The sequence below is a fragment of the Oreochromis aureus genome, linkage group 20, assembly GCF_013358895.1.
Source record: "Oreochromis aureus strain Israel breed Guangdong linkage group 20, ZZ_aureus, whole genome shotgun sequence".
Lineage (NCBI taxonomy): Eukaryota > Metazoa > Chordata > Actinopteri > Cichliformes > Cichlidae > Oreochromis > Oreochromis aureus.
Genome location: NC_052961.1, coordinates 18,379,100 through 18,398,176, shown reverse-complemented (window position 1 = coordinate 18,398,176; position 19,077 = coordinate 18,379,100). Strand labels below are relative to the sequence as shown.

The 19,077-nt window shown below is 40.2% G+C and overlaps 1 protein-coding gene across 1 annotated transcript; it reads left to right on the top strand.

The window, feature by feature from the left end:
* Positions 1-6,920: 6,920 nt before the first annotated feature.
* On the top strand, positions 6,921-18,675 carry LOC116330811 (CD9 antigen-like). The gene is made up of 8 exons (XM_031753255.2): positions 6,921-7,191; positions 13,041-13,143; positions 15,152-15,249; positions 15,350-15,424; positions 15,503-15,586; positions 15,704-15,760; positions 15,856-15,939; positions 16,025-18,675. Exons 1-8 carry the CDS (start codon positions 7,123-7,125, stop codon positions 16,088-16,090), a joined length of 636 nt encoding a protein of 211 aa, XP_031609115.1. The 5' UTR covers positions 6,921-7,122; the 3' UTR covers positions 16,091-18,675.
* Positions 18,676-19,077: the final 402 nt, after the last annotated feature.

Sequence of the window (19,077 nt, the reverse complement as noted above, 5' to 3'; positions counted from 1 at the left end):
AGAGACAGGTTCACAACTAAAGAAAAAATAGCAAACTGTATCTTAGCAAGGTACTAGGGCTACAATCAGTCACTACAACAGCTTTAATGTTTCTGATCTTAGAAAGTTTGGACACTGGTGGGGAAAAACATACACATTTTTTCATGAGATAAGCTAAATGCAAGCATTTTTTTCAAATGTAAATGCAACATCTAATACATTATTTTTCAATACCTTGTTTGGCCTTAATCACATTATTAGGACTTGTACTGCAAGTCAACTAATGCTTCTATAGCATGATAAATTTCAAACGTTTTGATAGTACTCAGCAAGTGTGGCTGTGGAAATGTGAAGCTTACAAAGCCATGAAAGGCTCTATAATCATATCAAGTCAAACATGAACACCTTCAAGGTAAAATATTAATCATCTGAAATGGCAATCAAGGGGAACTGAGGAAAAAAAAGAACTAATACGAAACATATCTGCTAGGCTGGAAGGTAGCGCAAAAACATTGTGACTATAAAGAAAATAGTTTAAGGAAGTAGGTTTGACTTGTTTACAGCAAAGGTGTAATCCTCCAACCTCATCAAAAGTTCAACTCAAAATGTATTGATAACACAGCTCAGCTTTGGAGGAATGTTTGGTCAAAGATATGAGATGCATTCGATTGTTAAACAGAGAATGGAAATGTGCTTTTGATTGTGTGACGCAGGTGCTGACACAACAGATCTATATTTCAAGCAAGGCAAGGCAAGGCAAGTTTATTTATATAGCACAATTCAACAACAAGGTGATTCAAAGTGCTTTACAGAGACATTAAAAACAAAAACAAATAAAAAGCATGATTTAAATTTGATTAAGACAAGCAAACAAACAAACAAACAAACTAACAAACAAAACAGTATATAAAATCAAATATCAAAACAGTAGATAAAATCAGAACAGTAGATAAAATCAGTAGTTAAAAAGTAGGTTTTGAAATTTAAACTTAAGTGTGGATTTGGTGCTTTATTCAAATGCAGCTGAGAATAGGTGAGTCTTCAACCTGGATTTAAATAAACTGAGTGTTTCAGCTGATCTGAGGCTTCCTGGGAGTTTGTTCCAGATATAAGGAGCATAAAAGCTGAATGCAGCTTCTCCGTGTCTGGTTCTGACTCTGGGACTGATAACAGACCGGATCCAGATGACCTGAGGGATCTGGAAGGTTCATACTGGGTCAGGAGGTCACTGATGTATTTCGGTCCTAAACCATTTAGAGCTTTATAGACCAGCATCAGAACTTTAAAGTCTATCCTCTGACGGACAGGCAGCCAGTGTAAAGACCTCAGAGCTGGACTGATGTGGTCCACTTTTTTGGTCTTAGTGAGGACTCTAGCAGCAGAGTTCTGAATGAGCTGTAGTTGTCTGACTGATTTTTAGGTAGACCTGTAAAGATGCTGTTACAGTAATCAAGCCTACTAAAGATGAATGCATGGACTAGTTTTTCCAGGTCCTGTTGAGACATCAGATCTTTTATCCTTGAAATATTCTTGAGGTGATAGTAAGCTGATTTTGTTATTGTCTTAATGTGTTTTTCTAAGTTTAGGTCTGCATCCATCACTACACCCAAATTTCTCGCCTGGTTTGTGGTTTTAGGTGTATAGATTGAAGTTCTCTGGTGACCTGTAATCGTTTTCTTTTGCACCAAAGACTATTACCTCAGTTTTATTTTTGTTTAGCTGGAGAAAATTGTGGCACAACCAGTCATTAATTTCCTCAATGCATTTACCAAGAGCCTGTACAGGGCCTCGGTCTCCTGGTGACATTGTGATATATATTTGTGTGTCATCTGCGTAGCTATGATAATTTATTTTGTTGTTCTTTATCATCTGTGCCAGTGGGAGCATGTAAATGTTAAACAGAAGGGGTCCCAAGATGGAACCTTGGGGAACTCCACATGTGATACTTGTCTGCTCAGATGTGAAGTTACCTATTGATACAAAGTATTTCCTGTTTTCTAAGTATGTTTTGAACCAGTTTAGTACAGTTCCTGAAAGACCTGCCCAGTTCTCCAGTCGTTTGAGTAATATGTTGTGGTCAACTGTATCAAATGCTGCACTGAGATCCAGTAAAACTAAGACTGACATTTTTCCACTGTCTGTGTTCAGACATATGTCATTAAACACTTTGGTCAGAGCGGTTTCAGTGCTGTGGTTCTGTCTAAACCCTGACTGGAAGGCATCATAGCAGTTATTCTGTTTTAGGAAGTAATTGAGCTGTTGAGAAACTGCTTTTTCAATAATCTTACTTAAAAATGGGAGATTTGAGATCGGCCTGTAGTTATTCATTTGTGTCTTGTCAAGATTGTCCTTTTCAGTATAGGTTTAATTACAGCAGTTTTAGTGATTCTGGAAACACACCTGATATTAAAGAAAAGTTGACGATCTGTAACAGGTCTGACTCAAAGTCTTTGAGACCTTTTGAAAAAACTTGTTGGCAGGACATCTAAACAGCAAGAGGAGGAGTTCAGTTGACCTAAGATGTCCTCCAGGTCTTTGCTGTTAATAGGGTGAAACTGTTTGATGGTGTTTAAATGGACACAGTACATTTCCTGGATCAGCTGTTGATGTATTAATTGCTTGTCTAATCTTTTGGATTTTTTCTGTGAAGAATTTGGCAAAGTCATTGCAGGCCATGGTCGAATGAAGTTCAGCTGCCACTGACACAGGAGGGTTTGTTAGCCTGTCAACTGTAGAAAATAAGACCCAGCGTTATGACTGTTTTTGGTGATGATGTCAGAGAAGTAGGACCTCCTTGCACTCCTCAGTTGTAAGTTATAATTGTGAAGTTTCTCTTTATAGATGTCATAATGAACCTGGAGGTTTGTTTTTCTCCATCTGCGCTCAGCTTTCCTACACTCTTTCATTTTTCACCAGTGTGGAGTTTCTCCATGGAGACTTTTTCCTTCCAGAGATAACCTTCACCTTAATGGGAGCAATAGTGTCCATTACATTTAACATTTTAGCATTGAAGCTATTGACGAGCTCATTGACTGAACCTCTGGACAGGTCAGGTGTTAATGGGAAGACCTGGTTAAAGATCTCACTACTGTGTTCAGTTATACACCGTTTTGTGATCACTGCTGTTGATATATTTGTGTGGGCTGAGGTTTTACTTTCAAAGAAAACACAGTAATGATCAGCAGCCAAGAATCCACCATAACCTAAAGCACTTTGGGTTGTCCTCACCGTTCTCTGTCCGACCACATTTTCAGTTTTCTGTGGGGCACAATTGGTCTTGACTGAAGCTGTTGACTAAGGGTGACTGAGGTTCATGCATCACGAGGGGCCTTTGGCTCAAATATGATCGATACTAGGTATGCATTTGGCATATTCCTGTGTTGTTTCTTTTTTATTTAGGAAAATATATTTATCACATTCCCTCTCTACAAGACAAGTAATCATAACAATAATTCATGGTCAACAGTGAGATGTTTGTCATTTGACTTGATATTGTGTTTTGATAAGATCTGTGACATGCTAATTAAATACACTAATCACAACACACCACCTATCACTGAAATATGAGGTCTTACTGAGGGCAAAGTCCCGAACTTGGCCCATGCATTCACGCATTCATGGCTTAAGCATCTGTTTAGGTGAGAATCTGCTACCCTCTTGTGGTCATATAGAGAACTGTACTTAACAGATGATGCAGTCAGATGAATAGCAGAGAACTTCTGAACCTGCTGTCTCTCACGTAACTCTTTCTTCCAAACAGCAGTTGAATTCTGCACCTCTTTTCACATCCTTGCCAGATACCTGGCTGCACTCTCACCTGCACTAACCCTGCTGGTTCACAGGTCGTACACAGTGCTTTTGAGCTCTGATCGTGTTGCCAGGAAACCTCATCACAGCAAGGCCGTCTGATCAAAGGGGGTTTTTTATGTTAAAACGGTGACCTCAAACTACCTTTCACTTTGGAAAGAGCTGCTAACAGGCGGTGAGGTCTGCTAACCCTGACATATTTTCCTTTGAGTTTGCTGCAGTTGCTGTGAAGTTAGACAAGGCACTTGAAGCTTAAATCAGTGTCTCAAAGGAGAAGCAAAAAATCGCTTTGCACATTATTTTCTTTGATGAATCTCCTTTATGTGCACTTTTCTGAAATATATTGAGGTCATGGAGGTGAACACGACTCAAAATAGTGACTCCATTACATTTCCATCACTGCACACATGCTATCAAAGAGTCTTTGAATGAGGCCCATTTATTTGTAGCATGCATTTGGCAGGGTGCAAACTGAGTGAAGCCACAGAAAATTAATTTCTGGTGTGGCCAGTAGATGGCAATATGCTGCCGGGGATAGCCAGTCTGGCCCACTTTTAAACGTACCTACAAGTTTGGTGCTATGACAGTTTTGATCATCTCTTCTTTAATATGAAATCTAAAATAAATTACAATTTTGCGTGAGGCTGCATTGATTTTACAGCTGGCAGGTCTCACGGAAAGGGTGAAGGCCTTCATCCAGACATGGATGAAACAATGGGCAAACATCTGCTCTTAATGATCCCACACATTCAAGAAGCAAGAAAAAAAAGTTTGATCTGCTTACAATAGAGCGCCAATAACAGTGATGACAACATGCTTCTAAAAAGACTCGACTTATACACGGCTGACTTCCAAGTAAAGTCAAACCTATCAGTCATCTTGAAATACCCGAGCCATAATAGATCATGTCAACTCAGTGATTGACCCATTAAGTATGTTGTTGAGCTATAAATGATCTAGCGGGTCATTTGTTATCTATTTTAGTGGAGGCTATGACCTGCACATACTTTTCATGTTCACATGTTTGGAACCGCATAGCAACTGAGCCACTAACAGCCAACAATAGCGAACAAGCTGGGACTGAGTGGTCTTATCAGCCTTTCCACTTTTGGAGCTGCTCTGAACAGTGTCCAGTGTAAGCTTTGTTGTGGTTTCTTCATCTTCCACAGTTCCTCTAATGGGTCTCAGAACACAAATAGGGGTTTTTAACTGATTCAGTTTTGAGACAGATGCACATGCGAATGACTGGAAACAGTTGCATGTTTTGTCTAAAATCTCTACCATGTCAGTCCTATCTGATTCTGCCTTCCCTTCAGCTTGGCAGACCACTTTGTTTCCACTATAAGGACATTTTTTTGACCAGTGCCTGACTGCCACTGATAAAAAAAAAGACATAAATAATTTTCTTTGGCTGTTCTCCCTGCTTCCAATAGCTGTATGGAAAATATGTTGAATATGGTGCTGCTCTGCAGTTATTACATGTCATCGATGACAAACATCCAACAGACGAGCTGCTCTTTCCATTTCATTACCTGCACATATAAGTCTCTGTTAATTACACAGTAATGGTTCTTTTGACCCAGTGATCCAGCAGCAATATAAAATAAGAACACTAACAACCTGAACTGGTTACCTAACTTAGTCATTTCCATTATTATACATTATTTTGACAGAAATTATATTGTAGGTAATATATTGTTTGAAAAGTGTCTTTACTTAATTATTCAAACAGATTTTAGTGACATCTGTTAAAAGGCAATATGTTGACATATTTTATGTGAGTAGGAAGAAAAATGAACTTGTATGAACTCATCCCACCAGGATTAGATTAAGCACCACAGGCAACTAAGGATAGAAACTGTCTGTTAGCCCCCAGGCCATTCACTGAAATTTAGAAATAGTAACTTAGCAATGAATAAATAATAAACTTGTCTAAACTGTCTGATAAAATTATCAGACAGTTTTATTTAGATTTATTTTATGTTTTTTACCCATCTCTTTCTACACCAGGCCTTAACTGGTACATACTCTTTCTGGGTTTTACAGGAAGTGTTTGGGAAAGTCTCAGAGATTGCAGATAGGAAATGGCCCAACACTATTGTGGCTGTTGCTATAAGGGGAAATCTTGAGTAAATCTTGTTATCTGTTGTGATTACAACAATAAACTGATGAAACATGCTTTTAAACTTAATGGCTGTGGAGACATACTTCCTTTGTTTACTTGCTTTTCCCCATACTTCATGTGTGCTTAACAAAGCTTTTGATAAACCTAATTAGGAATTAATGCAAACAACATAAAATTCATGTCATCAAAAACATGTTTTAAGAACTGTTGAATTTCTGAGTTTCAGTAAGTTTTTTTTCATCTTTTTTAAAATTAATTTTTGAAAGCACAACTAGCTGAAAGATAGCCCCGGTCAGAGTGGTCAAAGTGTTCCTGTGGAATGTGCTTACACACCACTCTTGATCATTAGTTATTATTCATCTCTGGCTCTCTTCCACAGTGTATTCTTTCTCTTGTCTTCCTCCCATCACTTCCAACGGTCTTGGCAGATGGCTGACCCTCCCTGAACATGATTCTGCCAGGGGGTTCTTCCTGTTAGAAAGGAGTTTTTCCTTCCCACTGTCACCAAATGTTCCATCAAAGGGGATTATTTGATTGTTGGGGTTTTCTCTCTATTATTGTAGGGTCTTTACCTTACAATATGAAGTACCTTGAGGGAACTCCCAGTTTGATTTAAGATTGAATTGAAAGTTTGCGCTGAACATACATTTTGAGCAATGTAATAAATGCACATTTCTAATCTCCAACCAGTTAATTTTTAAAATCTATATCTGGGATTTTATTGTATATTTTACTTTCCACATTGAAGGTAGGCTGCCATTATGTAGAATGAGATTTAAAACAAAAAAAAACAGCAAACAAATATACAAAGCCAAATATGAAAATAAACATTAAAAAGATCAAATTTAATTAAAAATAGTAGCCTAATTCCGTTTGTGGGAAACTGATGACTCCGTTTACAGCCAAATAATTTTAAAAAAACATGTCCCCATTGAGCAGACTCAACCCCCCCTTCTGCCACCCTCTGCATTATTGAAAGGGGCGGTCTGGAAAGAGTCTAAGCGGATCCTGCAGTGTGTGTGTGTGTGTGTGTGTGTGTGTGTGGTAGAGAGAGAGAGAGAGAGAGAGAGAGAGAAAGGCTACCGTGACAGCGTCTCTTGATGCTGAAGTGCTGTCGCTGTGGGCTAAACCGCTGTTTCCTCTTTGTTCAGAGTCACGGTAACCATCTGAGTATTTTACGGAGATAAACAGAAAACTGTCATTCAGCCGCAATGGGGAAGGTGGAGGGAGGAATGAAATGCGTGAAATACCTGCTGTTCGTGTTCAACTTCATATTCTGGGTAAGTGGATGTTTTCGGTTCTGGTGCTGATGAGATGCAAGTTGCGCGTAAATAAATGACGAGCAAGTGCAGCAGTGCGGAATACCAACTCTCACGCCGCGCGGCAGACTTTCGCGTCCACGTGGTGTTTTAGCGGCGATGCAAAGGCGCTTTGCAGTTTTCACCCACGAATATGCGCTTTATTTAGTTGCTTTCCAGCGTAGGTTTAGGCTATTCTGCGTGGCGCTGAAAGGGTGACAGCTAGAGGTTTTTTAGTTTTGGCTCTCCGGTCTCAAATCAGATTTTCCACAGAGGAAAAACCCGCCCCCCTTCTTCTTCCCGGGGAAGCGTGTTTTTGAAAGGAAGACTGAATGAAAAGGCAGAGAGGGACAGAGATTGAGACACACAGCAGCGTGGAAAACAAGCTGAGCTCTTTGCGCTATGTGCTGAATTGCCTCATTAACACAAACTGTCAACTGACTTGTAATCAAGAAAAGCTCTACTCCCACTTCTGTTTTCTTTAAAAGCAGCACTCAGAGATAAACTCATGCTACTCCAGACAGTCAGGTGGCTGTCAATGATGGGTATACGTCGGTGTGTTATTTTGTCTTGTGCACACGCTTTCCACATGCGAACAAACCTCACAATTTTGTCCATTCATTCCTTACAGCGGTAAACAAGCACAAGATCAAGTCGAGAAAACACTGGTCTCCCCCCGTGGGTATTCTTTGTGTGTGACCGTGAGTGTTGGGCTGCACTTTGCCTTTATTTATGCCACTGTTCACACTCACCACTCATGGACAAGTTTCTTTGTGTGTGTGTATCTTTGCGCGTGTGAAAGAGACTTTTCCAACAAGCATCTGTGGAGTGGATCAGGCGCTGAGCGCCCTGTGAAAGGATCTATTGTGACACCAGGACAATGGCATAATTTCAGGCTGCTGCTCCTGCCCGGCTAAGCAGCAAAGCTTGCATGAGTTCCACTTGTCCTACAATTGACTGGTCCCACCATTGGCAAACTCCACTATCCCTGGCTTGATGGAACCTGCAAGTGGACACTTGCATGCCGAGGGGTAAAAATGAGAGATGTGACAGAGTGAGAAAGAGTTAGCTGTCTGATAGGCAAGAGTTAAAGATTTAGAGATGGAGGATGTACAGTGAGGCAGACAGTGAATGTGATAGAAGAGAAAAGGGTCATTGGGAGATTGAGAGGGATAGTGTGTGCGTGCTCACATGGTGTAAGAGGGACAGTTGGCTTGAATTTGACCCAGATAAAGACAGAAAACAGATCAGTATGAGCGTGTTGGAGTGCTCTGTGGATGAATGCCGACTGCTTGTGTTACAAATGAGAAAAAAAGAAAAAAAAAACAGAAACTATTCTTCATTTGCAGTTTTTAGTCTGCTTGATTACCCACCACTCATAATCATTGCACGCCAATTCCCGCTGGGCCACAGTCCTCTCTGTTGTTTATGGAGTGAGTGATGAAGAGAAGTGAATGATGAAAGCAAATAGGATTTCTTTGAAATCCCCTCGTGAGCCCCAGTTGACGGTTGAACACTAATACTCTGACTGTAGACCGTTAAACAGAAAATAAATCGTTTTTTTACCTCAAGTATATAAAGAGTGATATTACTGTAGTTATACACATGAAACACACACAGACACACACACTCCATCTCTCACCATTCTGGTGAGATGAGATTCCCGCAGAACCCTGTTAAAGAAAAGGCCACTGATTAAACACAGGCCAATCTATTGTGTATATTTCACCATATTTCTTCTGTAAACAGACCATCAATACCTTGCTGCCTTGTCTGCTCTGTGTTCTTTGCCCTATTTAGTAAAAAATTAAGCCAGCAAGGTAAACAGAAGGCTACAAGGCAAACACTGTCTCAGAGTGTTATGCACAAAAGGTGCACTAGGCAACTTTAGTTTACCAGTTATCAGTCCAACAGAAAATAATGTCCTTGTTCTTGTGCAGAGATTATCATCTTAAAAAGGTCACACATGTGCTTGTAATTTTTTCTTCCACAGTTGCTCAATTTGTTACAAATGATACCATTTATCTGATGCACAGAGTCAAACAGCAAGCAACGTTTTTACTTATGAGTCAGTTAATGAGCTAGTAACACTGGGTATCACATGGAGAGAAAGTTTTGTTCTCCTTTTTTACATCTAAGGAGCATCTGATGCAATTTCTAAATAGAGTAGGATCTAAGTATGCGCCAGCTGCTTTTTCATGTATCAAACATATCAAATATTTTAATCTGCATTCTGTAAACCATGGTATAATTTAACACAAAAACATATTTTTCCCATAATAAATTAGAAAGGAAGACATACTTTCTTTCTAATTGAAAATGAAAGAGCCTCCTAGGGAGAGTACCAAGTTTTTCATAGAAATGAAATGACCTTATCCAAAGAAAATGAAAGCCACAAGACTCATAAAGTCAAGATGTAACAGTACAAAGAGAACTGAAACAGAACTGGAAAATCCCCTACCTGAATGTTTATACATTATTTAATGCAACCAAACCAACCAACTAAAAGACAAACAAAAACAAAACAGAGCACTGGGGTCATTTTTATATGTAGTATCTAGGACTTTTAACACGCATGCAGCAGAACAGGAACCATCTGAAGGATAACAGTAAGCTAAAGGGAGCTCACTTTAGTAAACATTCAAATGTCAGCTGGGATAATTAAGAAAATGGATGGATGGATGGATGGATGGGTGGATGGATAGATGGGTGGATAGAAAGTAAGTGGCTTATGAACCTAAAGGACACGGGATTAAGAAAAACTAGTATGCCATGTTGACACGTTGAGCAATTAATTCCCTTGTAAATGTCATACTCCACTGGCTCTAGCATCACAGTCCAGCTTACATAATTCTTGTATGGCATGATGTTATTTGACATTTTTTGTTTGCTTTACTTCTGCCACATCAGCTGGAGCAGGTTACTCACACTTTGACCACTGTCTGAATAAATTTAGAAGACATTGTTTTGAAGATTTCTGGTAAAAAGCCTAAAAAAACACTTTTTGTAGATGTGTTTCAGGGCACTTCACCAGTCCCGCCTGTGGCTGAGTACAATAGCAGTTACTCCACCCATAATTATGTCGCTCCTATTTACACTTTGGTGCTGCCCATCATTTTTAATGTGCCCTTGCTTCTGTTTTTTCCTAAACATATACTAGACAAAAGACTATTTTTAAAAAAGCTTAACCAATTACTGCTGGATTTGAATTGTTTGAAAGGGATTTTTCTTGTTACTTTTATATACTATTTTTGGTTTAATATACAGTAAAGCTCTTTTTTTTGTCTGAACTAGAAAGTGGATAATGCCACAGACTGTCTCTGACCAAGACCACAGCCCTGTGTCAGCTCAGCCCCTGTTTTCATGGAAATTCCCCTCACAAAAACTCTATGTAACAGCACTTTAAAAAAGCAGGCCTTAAACTGTAAAAGGACCTCAATAAAGCTCCAATACTAAGATTTCCATCCGTTCCTGCAAATATCCAGACATAAAAGGCATTGGTACTGAAGGGGAGACACAGAGAATAACTGGTGTTTTTTTATTCAGATCTGTGTTTTTGAGACTTTGGCTATACAGAACACACTGGAGAGATTTTAATATTTGCCTCTGAACAAAATGTGTCCGTAGTCTGTGCATGCAAGCAGAGGAGAAATAAAAGTCTTCTAATGACTTACTCCCTCCTTTTCTCTCTCCCATCCCTATTCCAGTCTCGCTTTCATTGTGTCTGTCAGTTTCCATCCTGTTGTGCACTAATGCATATAGTCACAGGGAGACAGTGGGTCTTTGTCCTTTGGTGAGATTGGGAGGGCGAGGCTGCGATGAGGTGGGGTTAAAGGAGGGGGGCTACATGGGGATAAGTCAGGGGGCGGTAGCAGAAAAAAAGGGAGGGGTGTGGCAGGGGAGTTGGGGGGGATAAACCAGGGGGATATGAAAGCAGAGAGGGTATTAATGGGACCTTTGGGATAGTCCGGCTCATGATGGGAATGCATTTAGCGTGGCAGCTACTGACTGCAGTGTTTTGAAATGTGATTTTGAAAAAAGCTTTTAAATGCAATCACAGCAGTAATGAGCACAAACCTCTTTCAACCTCAAAACCAACCACCTGCTCTTCAAAACAGCCGCAGCACAATCTACAGCAGCCTGGGATGGCCTTGCTCTTCCAACAACACTGTGTGCATATCCACAAAATTCAGTAGGAAGCAGTAACTGCTTCACATTTTGCACCAACACCATCGCACCAGGTGTTCCGACAAATACCACCGTTAAATAGATCCAGAGCCCCTCTCCACGCTAATCCAGGCTCGTTCAGTAAGTCTGCAGATCTACAGCCTTTGCCTCGCTGTGCTTTATCACTTTGGACCTGCTAATCCTGAAACCCCAAGAGCTCAGCTGTCCCATACATCACCACGCATCACACTAAATCCTCGATTCGGGAGGAAACCGGCTTCCCAGCACCTGTCCCATTCCGATGCTTTACAGCTGAGCTGCTGGCTTCACTTTAAACCAACGCTGTAAAATACTACCTGTGGAAATAAAGTGGAAAGAAAGCAGGATAGGAGTCAGCAGAATAAGGGGAAAGATTAGATATACAAAGCAAAGAAATAAAAAAAAATGTTTCAGTAGTGGGAAAAAGAAAGAGGAAAGTAAACAAAAGGTCCAAAAGCAGCATTAAGATGGAACAGTTTGTTTTTGTCTGAATTTGGCAGCAGAGCTTCTTTCTCCAAATAAATTCACCTAACAGAGCTTGAGGACACATAAACAGACACACAAACATTGGTCTACCTAAATTCTAGAACTAGGATGCCAAGAAACCATGTGACTCCTAAATACTCACAATTTAGACAAGTCATTTTATTTCTCTCTGCACACAAACACACACACACGTATCGGTACTGTTGTTTTGAAGCTCAACATGAAGGTTTTTAGACTGGATTATCCTCAGGGGGCCTCAGGGGGCTGAGCGATCATTAAAACCTCTTTATATTGATCTGTAAGTGGAGCATCCACAGTGACCCCTGCTACTCATCTCACATCTCTGTAAAAAGGGAAAAAATACATACAGTTCAAGGTCTTTACACCACTTATAGAACACTTTCTTGCGGTATAACGCTCCCTTAAAGTAAGAGGCTTGAGTATGATTTTGTTTAATACATAGTAACAGAGGTTTAGATGAAGGAAAATATGAGCGACATGTAACCACATTTCCAAACAAACAGGAGAGCCTGTTTAAGCTCAAGGTGCCACAGTGCTGCACACAGCCAAGCTGGTCATTTTCTCCCCACTGGGAAGCCAGTGGTCGTTAAAGGGTGTTTCCGTGTTACGTAAGATGGATTTGCTCTGCTCCGACGGACTAAAATGCTCAGATGATCCGCCCTTAATGTGGACAGATATTCAGATGTGCTGTTTTGACACAAAAATGTGACACGTTAGCCTGTCTACTTCTTTAAACTGAATTTATAAAGAGGGTGAAGGGATTGTTGTGTTTTTCAGCAACAGCAGGAGAAGGAAGGAGAAAGCCGGTTTGAAATGGAAAAAAAAAAAAAAAGTGCTTGGAAAAAGCAGTGCTTTTGTGATCCTTGCTTAAAACAGTGACACTTGATCAAGAGCAAAGATAGTATTTGTATGAAAAACATAGTTCAGTGTAAAATCTATCCAAGAGTCTGTTTATTTTTGCAAATATACTGCAATTTTATGCATGTCTTAACTCAGTGCATTAAATGCATGGTATTTTTGAGGGTTTGGTTACTATTAAAGCAGCACATCATTTCTCAGCTATTTTTATCATTTATTTATATATAGTGTATGTCTCCTGTCGTTCTTTCTCCATCCAGCTGATGGGCTCCTTCGTTCTGGCAGTGGGACTGTGGCTACGTTTCGACCCAGAAACTGTTTCTCTGCTCAGCGGCGATAAGGCACCAGATACCTTCTTCATTGGTGAGTACCACAGCGCACCTTCGCTCATCTTTACAGCCAAGTCTGGCACGTTATAAATGTGTAACAATACGCTGAATCACATCCAGCACAATGCTGTTGATTCAACACATGTGTGGGTTAATTCACCACAGGTTTTGGTAAAAGCTCTGTAAAATGCTTGTTGTCAACTGAATGTGATAAATTGTGTTTTCGTCACCACTGGGAGTTGTTTTTCTAGTAAAGTCCGGTTTGGGTTTGGGTTTTAAAGAAATGCAGCTGGGAAATCACTTTAAATGGGTCAAGGGAAGGTCTGCTGTTTCTGTTAACAATTAAGCTGAATATTAGGAATAGAAATGGAGAAGTAAGGCAGGAACTTTGCCAATTGAGTGCCCTTGTTTGATAAATGTGCATTAACTTATTACAGCATCAAATGTTCTCTCACACTTTTTAATTTCGCAAACTTTCATGCTGGTGATGAGTGGGAATAACAGGAAGTGACTGCGGTACAGAGTGTGAATACATTAGTGGACTCGCACGGGTGTGCACCACCTTTTAATCGGTCAATCTGCCCAGATGGAAAGAAAGAGAAGGAGGGGAGGAATATATGGACAATTAAAGAGAGTTACATCATGCAAATGGCAAACTTTTGAAGCAAAAATTGGACATAGCATAATAATAAAGTGCTGAATGTTGAAGGGGAGGAGAGGAGTGGATTTACAAGGGTTTTCATGTCCTGAGTGCATAGTTTGTGTCATACTTAAGATATTGGCGGTTTCTTTTTAGGAAAATAGATGCTTCTACTCTTGACTCCTATTTTGTTTTCCTCTCCCAGTCCAGCTAAACTGCTTAGGAGGATAACATGGTGTAATGGTAGACTACCTCTGGGAGAAATATTTGCTTACAGAATCCTATAACACTGTTAAGGCATTTCAACACTTCTGTGAGAGTGCCTGTGAACTGGAGTCAGACGTCCATTTGATTTAACTGAATGGGTGGCCCCTGTCGGATCCTCTGAGCGTCTAGTGCTACACATGGGTTTGACAGCGAGAGCGCTGTACCCACAGGCACAGCTGAGCACCCTCAACAGTTGCTAAGGCTTGTTTCCATAGCATCAAACCCACACAAGACCATTTCTTTTTAGTTGAAAATTATTTTTAAGATGGAAGATAGAATAACTTGGGACACGAAGGGAAAAAGGAAAATCTGATTTCCAGTATTTTAGTTATTTATTTATTTATTTTCCAAAGAGAGAAACTGTTTTGTTTAGCTTGTGGCACAGTGCGAGCAGCAACATCACTTGTCACCAGATGGAAGAAGTTAAAAGCTAATTAGCCATCCTTAATTGACAGCACATTTAACACCTCCTGCTGTCAACTAAACTCTTTACAGGCAACTAAAGAAAAACCTGCATGGTTACTGTATTGCACTTACTTTGAGAAACCAGACCTCTCTGTCTCACTCTGACCTGACCCCATATAACATGAGAGCTGATGCGCCCTCCCTTAAACCACCCTCTGTGGAGCTGTTGCCTCACAACAGACCCCACTTGCATGAGATTACATGGAGCGGATCTGTTGAGTTCCTCCCTGCAGACCAGCCCATGATACACTGTATGTTTCCTAATGAGACACTAAATGGTTCGCCAAGGGGCATGACATGAAGCATCCACTTAGACCTCCCTCTAAGTCAGGCTTTTGCTATTAAGGGTATTTACTGAGGACGCCATTAAAGGGCACAACAAGAAGGGCTACTCTTGAAAAGTGATGTGGCCAAGCACCAATTTACATAGCAAACAGTACAATCAGAAATTATAATGCCTCTGTTTGTTTTCCTTGGCACTAGCTACCGACTAACTCAGATTACAATCCTAGTCCTATGCTGCCCCCTTTTGGTGACTCTGTAACCTAACCTAATCACCATAAGAACAAGATGTGGGGAAAAAGCTGAGCATGTTAACATAAGCACAAGAAACTTTTTGTATATCATTCCTATTAATGCATATTAACAAGAACCTTCTATGTCCCTCCAGGTGTGTACATACTTATTGGTGCTGGCGGTCTGGTGATGCTGGTCGGTTTCTTTGGCTGCTGTGGAGCCGTTAGAGAATCACAGTGCCTGCTGGGTTCAGTGAGTAAAAATGCACACAAATCATAAGCAAAACTCCAACTGAAATGCACTTTTGGCATTTTATACTTCCGAGTAGTAAAAGCTTAATCCCTTTTTCCAGTTCTTTGCCTGTCTGCTGATCATCTTTGGGTCTGAGGTGGCAGCAGGAGTGTTTGGATTCTTAAACAAAGACAGGGTACATTCATTTTTTCACTGTGTTTGAATACTGCAAGCAGTACGAATGGTCCAAATTCACTTTTCTTGTCTTACACAGATAATTCAGGATGTCCAGAACTTCTACGCAAAAACCTACAATGAAAACAGCAACGGCACTTTGATCCTCTCTTACCAGAAAGTGGTACATATAGAAAAAAAAAACAATTATGATAAACTATGTATATAAAGAATCATTGCTTTTTTTTAATGCTCCCTATACCATGCCTTGTCTTCTCATATTTTTTCTCCCCATTTTAAGCTGAACTGTTGTGGAACTATAGAAAACCAATGCCCTGATGCTGAAAAAGATACCAAGGTAAGACCTTTGAGCAGCTCTGTACAATCAGCAGAAATTAAATTCGGCTGCTTTGATATCCAATGAATGAGTCTTACAAAACATCTCCTCTGCAGGACTGTGAGACAGGCATCAAAGACTTCTTCAACAGTAAACTCTTCATCGTCGGATACGTGGGCATAGGAATTGCTGGTGTCATGGTGAGCAGGGAGAAGAGAAAAGTCAGAAATGCACATACGTACGTGATGACTGATAATAAGATGATTTCTGTTTTCTGCTCTACAGATCATTGGGATGATTTTCAGTATGGTGCTCTGCTGTGCCATTCGCAACAGCAGGGAGGTCATCTAAGATGGATCCTTGGCCTCTGCTCTGACCTGCTTCTGTATCCAGCCTGTAAAGACTGTACAGCAATTTGTATTAAATGTCATCTCCTGTCTGTCACCCACCTAGGGAGCCAGGAAGTAGAACATGTTCGAAAAAATTCCTTTCCACTACAGTGCTCATCCCCTCCCTTGTGCAATGATCTTTTGGTATGTTTTGTCACTTATTTATTTCCAGTCCTAAGGAAAGTACCACAGTCTACCTTTCACAGCATTCTGGGAAGACTTTCACATATCAACTGGGAACAGTACAAATTCTATTGCTGAGCAGACAACCTGTCAAATAGCTTTTCCTAATGCCCGTTTTGGGCCACCACAAATTTTGAACCCACATACTATCACAGCAGTGCTTTTTCACACAGCCTTGACACTGACCCCTGGGCTGTGGGAAACTTAAGCCTGAGAAAGCAATCTGAGGTGAAAGCTGCTGAGTTTGCTTATCTGTGCGCACAGAAACACACGCACACACAGACACGCAAATGCAGCTATGTTGTGCTACGTGAGCCCACGATCTTAAAAAAGATTTCTGCATCAGAGACCGTTTTGATTGGTTGAATCGGTGTGGAGCGTTACTCATGCATACTGTATTTCGATCCAGCAGGCATCCATTGGGATGCCCCATCACAGTGTGAGCCAACACTCCGTGAACCACTCAGACCACACAGGTTACACTAAATGACCAAAATCCAATGATCTTATTAAAGAACTAGTAAACATTTAGGGGGATCCGCTTATTTGATTTATTTTTAGAGTTAAGTGAACAGATTGAGGCCACTCTCTTGTCTATACAATAAACATACATTATAGCCAGTGGCCAATTAGCTTAGCGTAGAATGAAGAGAATAATCATGTTGTCTCGTAGAAGAAAGAAAGATAAAAAATGTGTTCAGACTTTTTTTGTTCCCTTTGGAAGGATTCAGGTTTTTTTCCATGTGTTCAGTATTTACTCTCAGACAATTAAGTTGTGGATGTAACTTCTATTTAACAAATATGAGAGCAGCATTCATCCTGTCATCTGGCTCTTGGAAAGAAAGTGAGTGTGTTTCTCAAAACTCTGTTCTCATATCTTTGCAGAACTAGATTACTTTGCATCATAATGTACATATACGAGCATAGTATGTTGTCCACTTTAAGTACTACATTCCCAAGCTGGTGTGTGCGGATGAGTTAGGCAGATTACCAAACTCCTCCAAATTCCTTTATTGAGCAGAAATGAGCATGAAGGCTACCTTAAGAGTTACACAAATGTGCTTTCAGAAAATCCAAAAGAATATATATTAACTTCATTTAAGAGCAGCTTGTGTGGCCCAATGAAAATAATCTGTTATGTAATAAAGCGTCCCATCAGACACTGTATAGAAGACCCAGATCCAGCAGTCATGTTTACAGGCTAAACATGGACTATCCAGTCAGCTGAGAATAGGCACTGGTGGTGGTGAAATGTGCTCATCTAAGCCAGGCCCCTGATGTCTTCCCACTTGCATCAGTTTTCTCTCTGTGCCTTAAAATTACACCACCCTCAAAAAGAAGCAGTAGAATAGTCTGTATAGTTCATTAACCTCAGCGTCTAGGAGGGAATGATAGACGACTCAACCTGGAATTGTTTCCACCTATCCAGGTTAAATCAGGCCATTGTTTATTCTATAGGACTTTTTCCATAAGGCAGGACAGTAGGATGTAAATATGTTTCTTTTTCTATTGTACATTATTTGTGGTAAATGTGATAGTTACTATTTAACATGCTGTGTTTAGACAGATGTTGGCAGTAGCTGTACAGTGTAATAGTGGCGAGAGTGTTTGTAAAGGTCAAAGCAAATCCACACAGCTCAAACAGCGTCTTATTGATGTGCCTTTCTTTAAGCTAGTCGGTGAGCTGAAGGTAGTGAATAAATGTAGCAAAAGCGTGCACGTTTGTAGACTTGGACTGCAGCTAGCTGTCAAACGTATTCGACGAGTAGCACACGGGGCTCGACTCGCCGTTTTATGGTGTGTTTCAAAGTGTTGCGTTCAACTCGAGCTCAGCCAAGGAAGCTGACGTGGTGCGAGCAACGGCTTTCCTGCCAAATATTTCTAAAGGCTTTTGGTACCAAGGAATTCTGTAATGAGGACTCAAAACAATCATTTTAATGCTGATTAAGTTCCAACAATCGCTGCGTTAGACATAAGTGCTGGTCAATATTACTATTCTTTGTTTTGTTTTTTTTCCATTGCATTGTAATGTGGCACAAGCGATGAAAACGAGTGAGACTTGATAACCACTTCAGGATGCCAGTAGGCAGTGTTTACTCTGAAGACTGAGGTAACACAGGACTATCACCAGACTGTCACTTCAGAGGCACAGTTTACTGCTACTAAAGCCACCAATCTGTTGCTGTCTTCCTCATTTATATTTGTTTGAGCTAATCTGGAGATGTAACACACTGTGCACCTCAAAAAAAACTATGTACACAGTCAAGCCTTTCATAGATGATTGTGTGTTAATTTATTTTAATACCATTCCAGGCCTCTCAGGAATATAGGTGTTTGAAGTTTAATAAAGCTTTTTGAAGGTTTTGTAGAGCTTCACGTGTCCATCCTTCCATTATTACATCACAGGCAAGTTCACACAGGGAGGACATGCTGGTCTTTATTGATAATTTCCTTTTAAAAAGGGTTCAGTGGTTGTAGATTTACAATTGTATGTGGATGATTAAAGCAGATAGAAGTTTATATGAAATTATATAAACTCTAAAAGCATTGAAGTTTCTTTTTGCACATACACTTTAAATTTTGCCAGATAGCTTTAAAGTGTGTGAGACTGTTGTTCAGTATCGTAGGGATTGGTCCACAAGTTCACGCAGGGTGTCAGTGACACACTCACGGCACACTTCTAGCAATTTTCATTAATGAAATCCATCTGCAGCATTTTGCTGGATGCACTCTAGATGTAGCGATATTTTTATTTCACATCATGAG

Bases quoted from the DNA above. Each gene is read 5' to 3' on its own strand.
- LOC116330811 (XM_031753255.2), top strand. From the start codon at position 7,123: ATGGGGAAGGTGGAGGGAGGAATGAAATGCGTGAAATACCTGCTGTTC. The intron at 7,192-13,040 runs GTAAGTGGATGT...TTCTCCATCCAG, and splicing joins TGTTCAACTTCATATTCTGG to CTGATGGGCTCCTTCGTTCT. The intron at 15,940-16,024 runs GTGAGCAGGGAG...TCTGCTCTACAG, and splicing joins TAGGAATTGCTGGTGTCATG to ATCATTGGGATGATTTTCAG.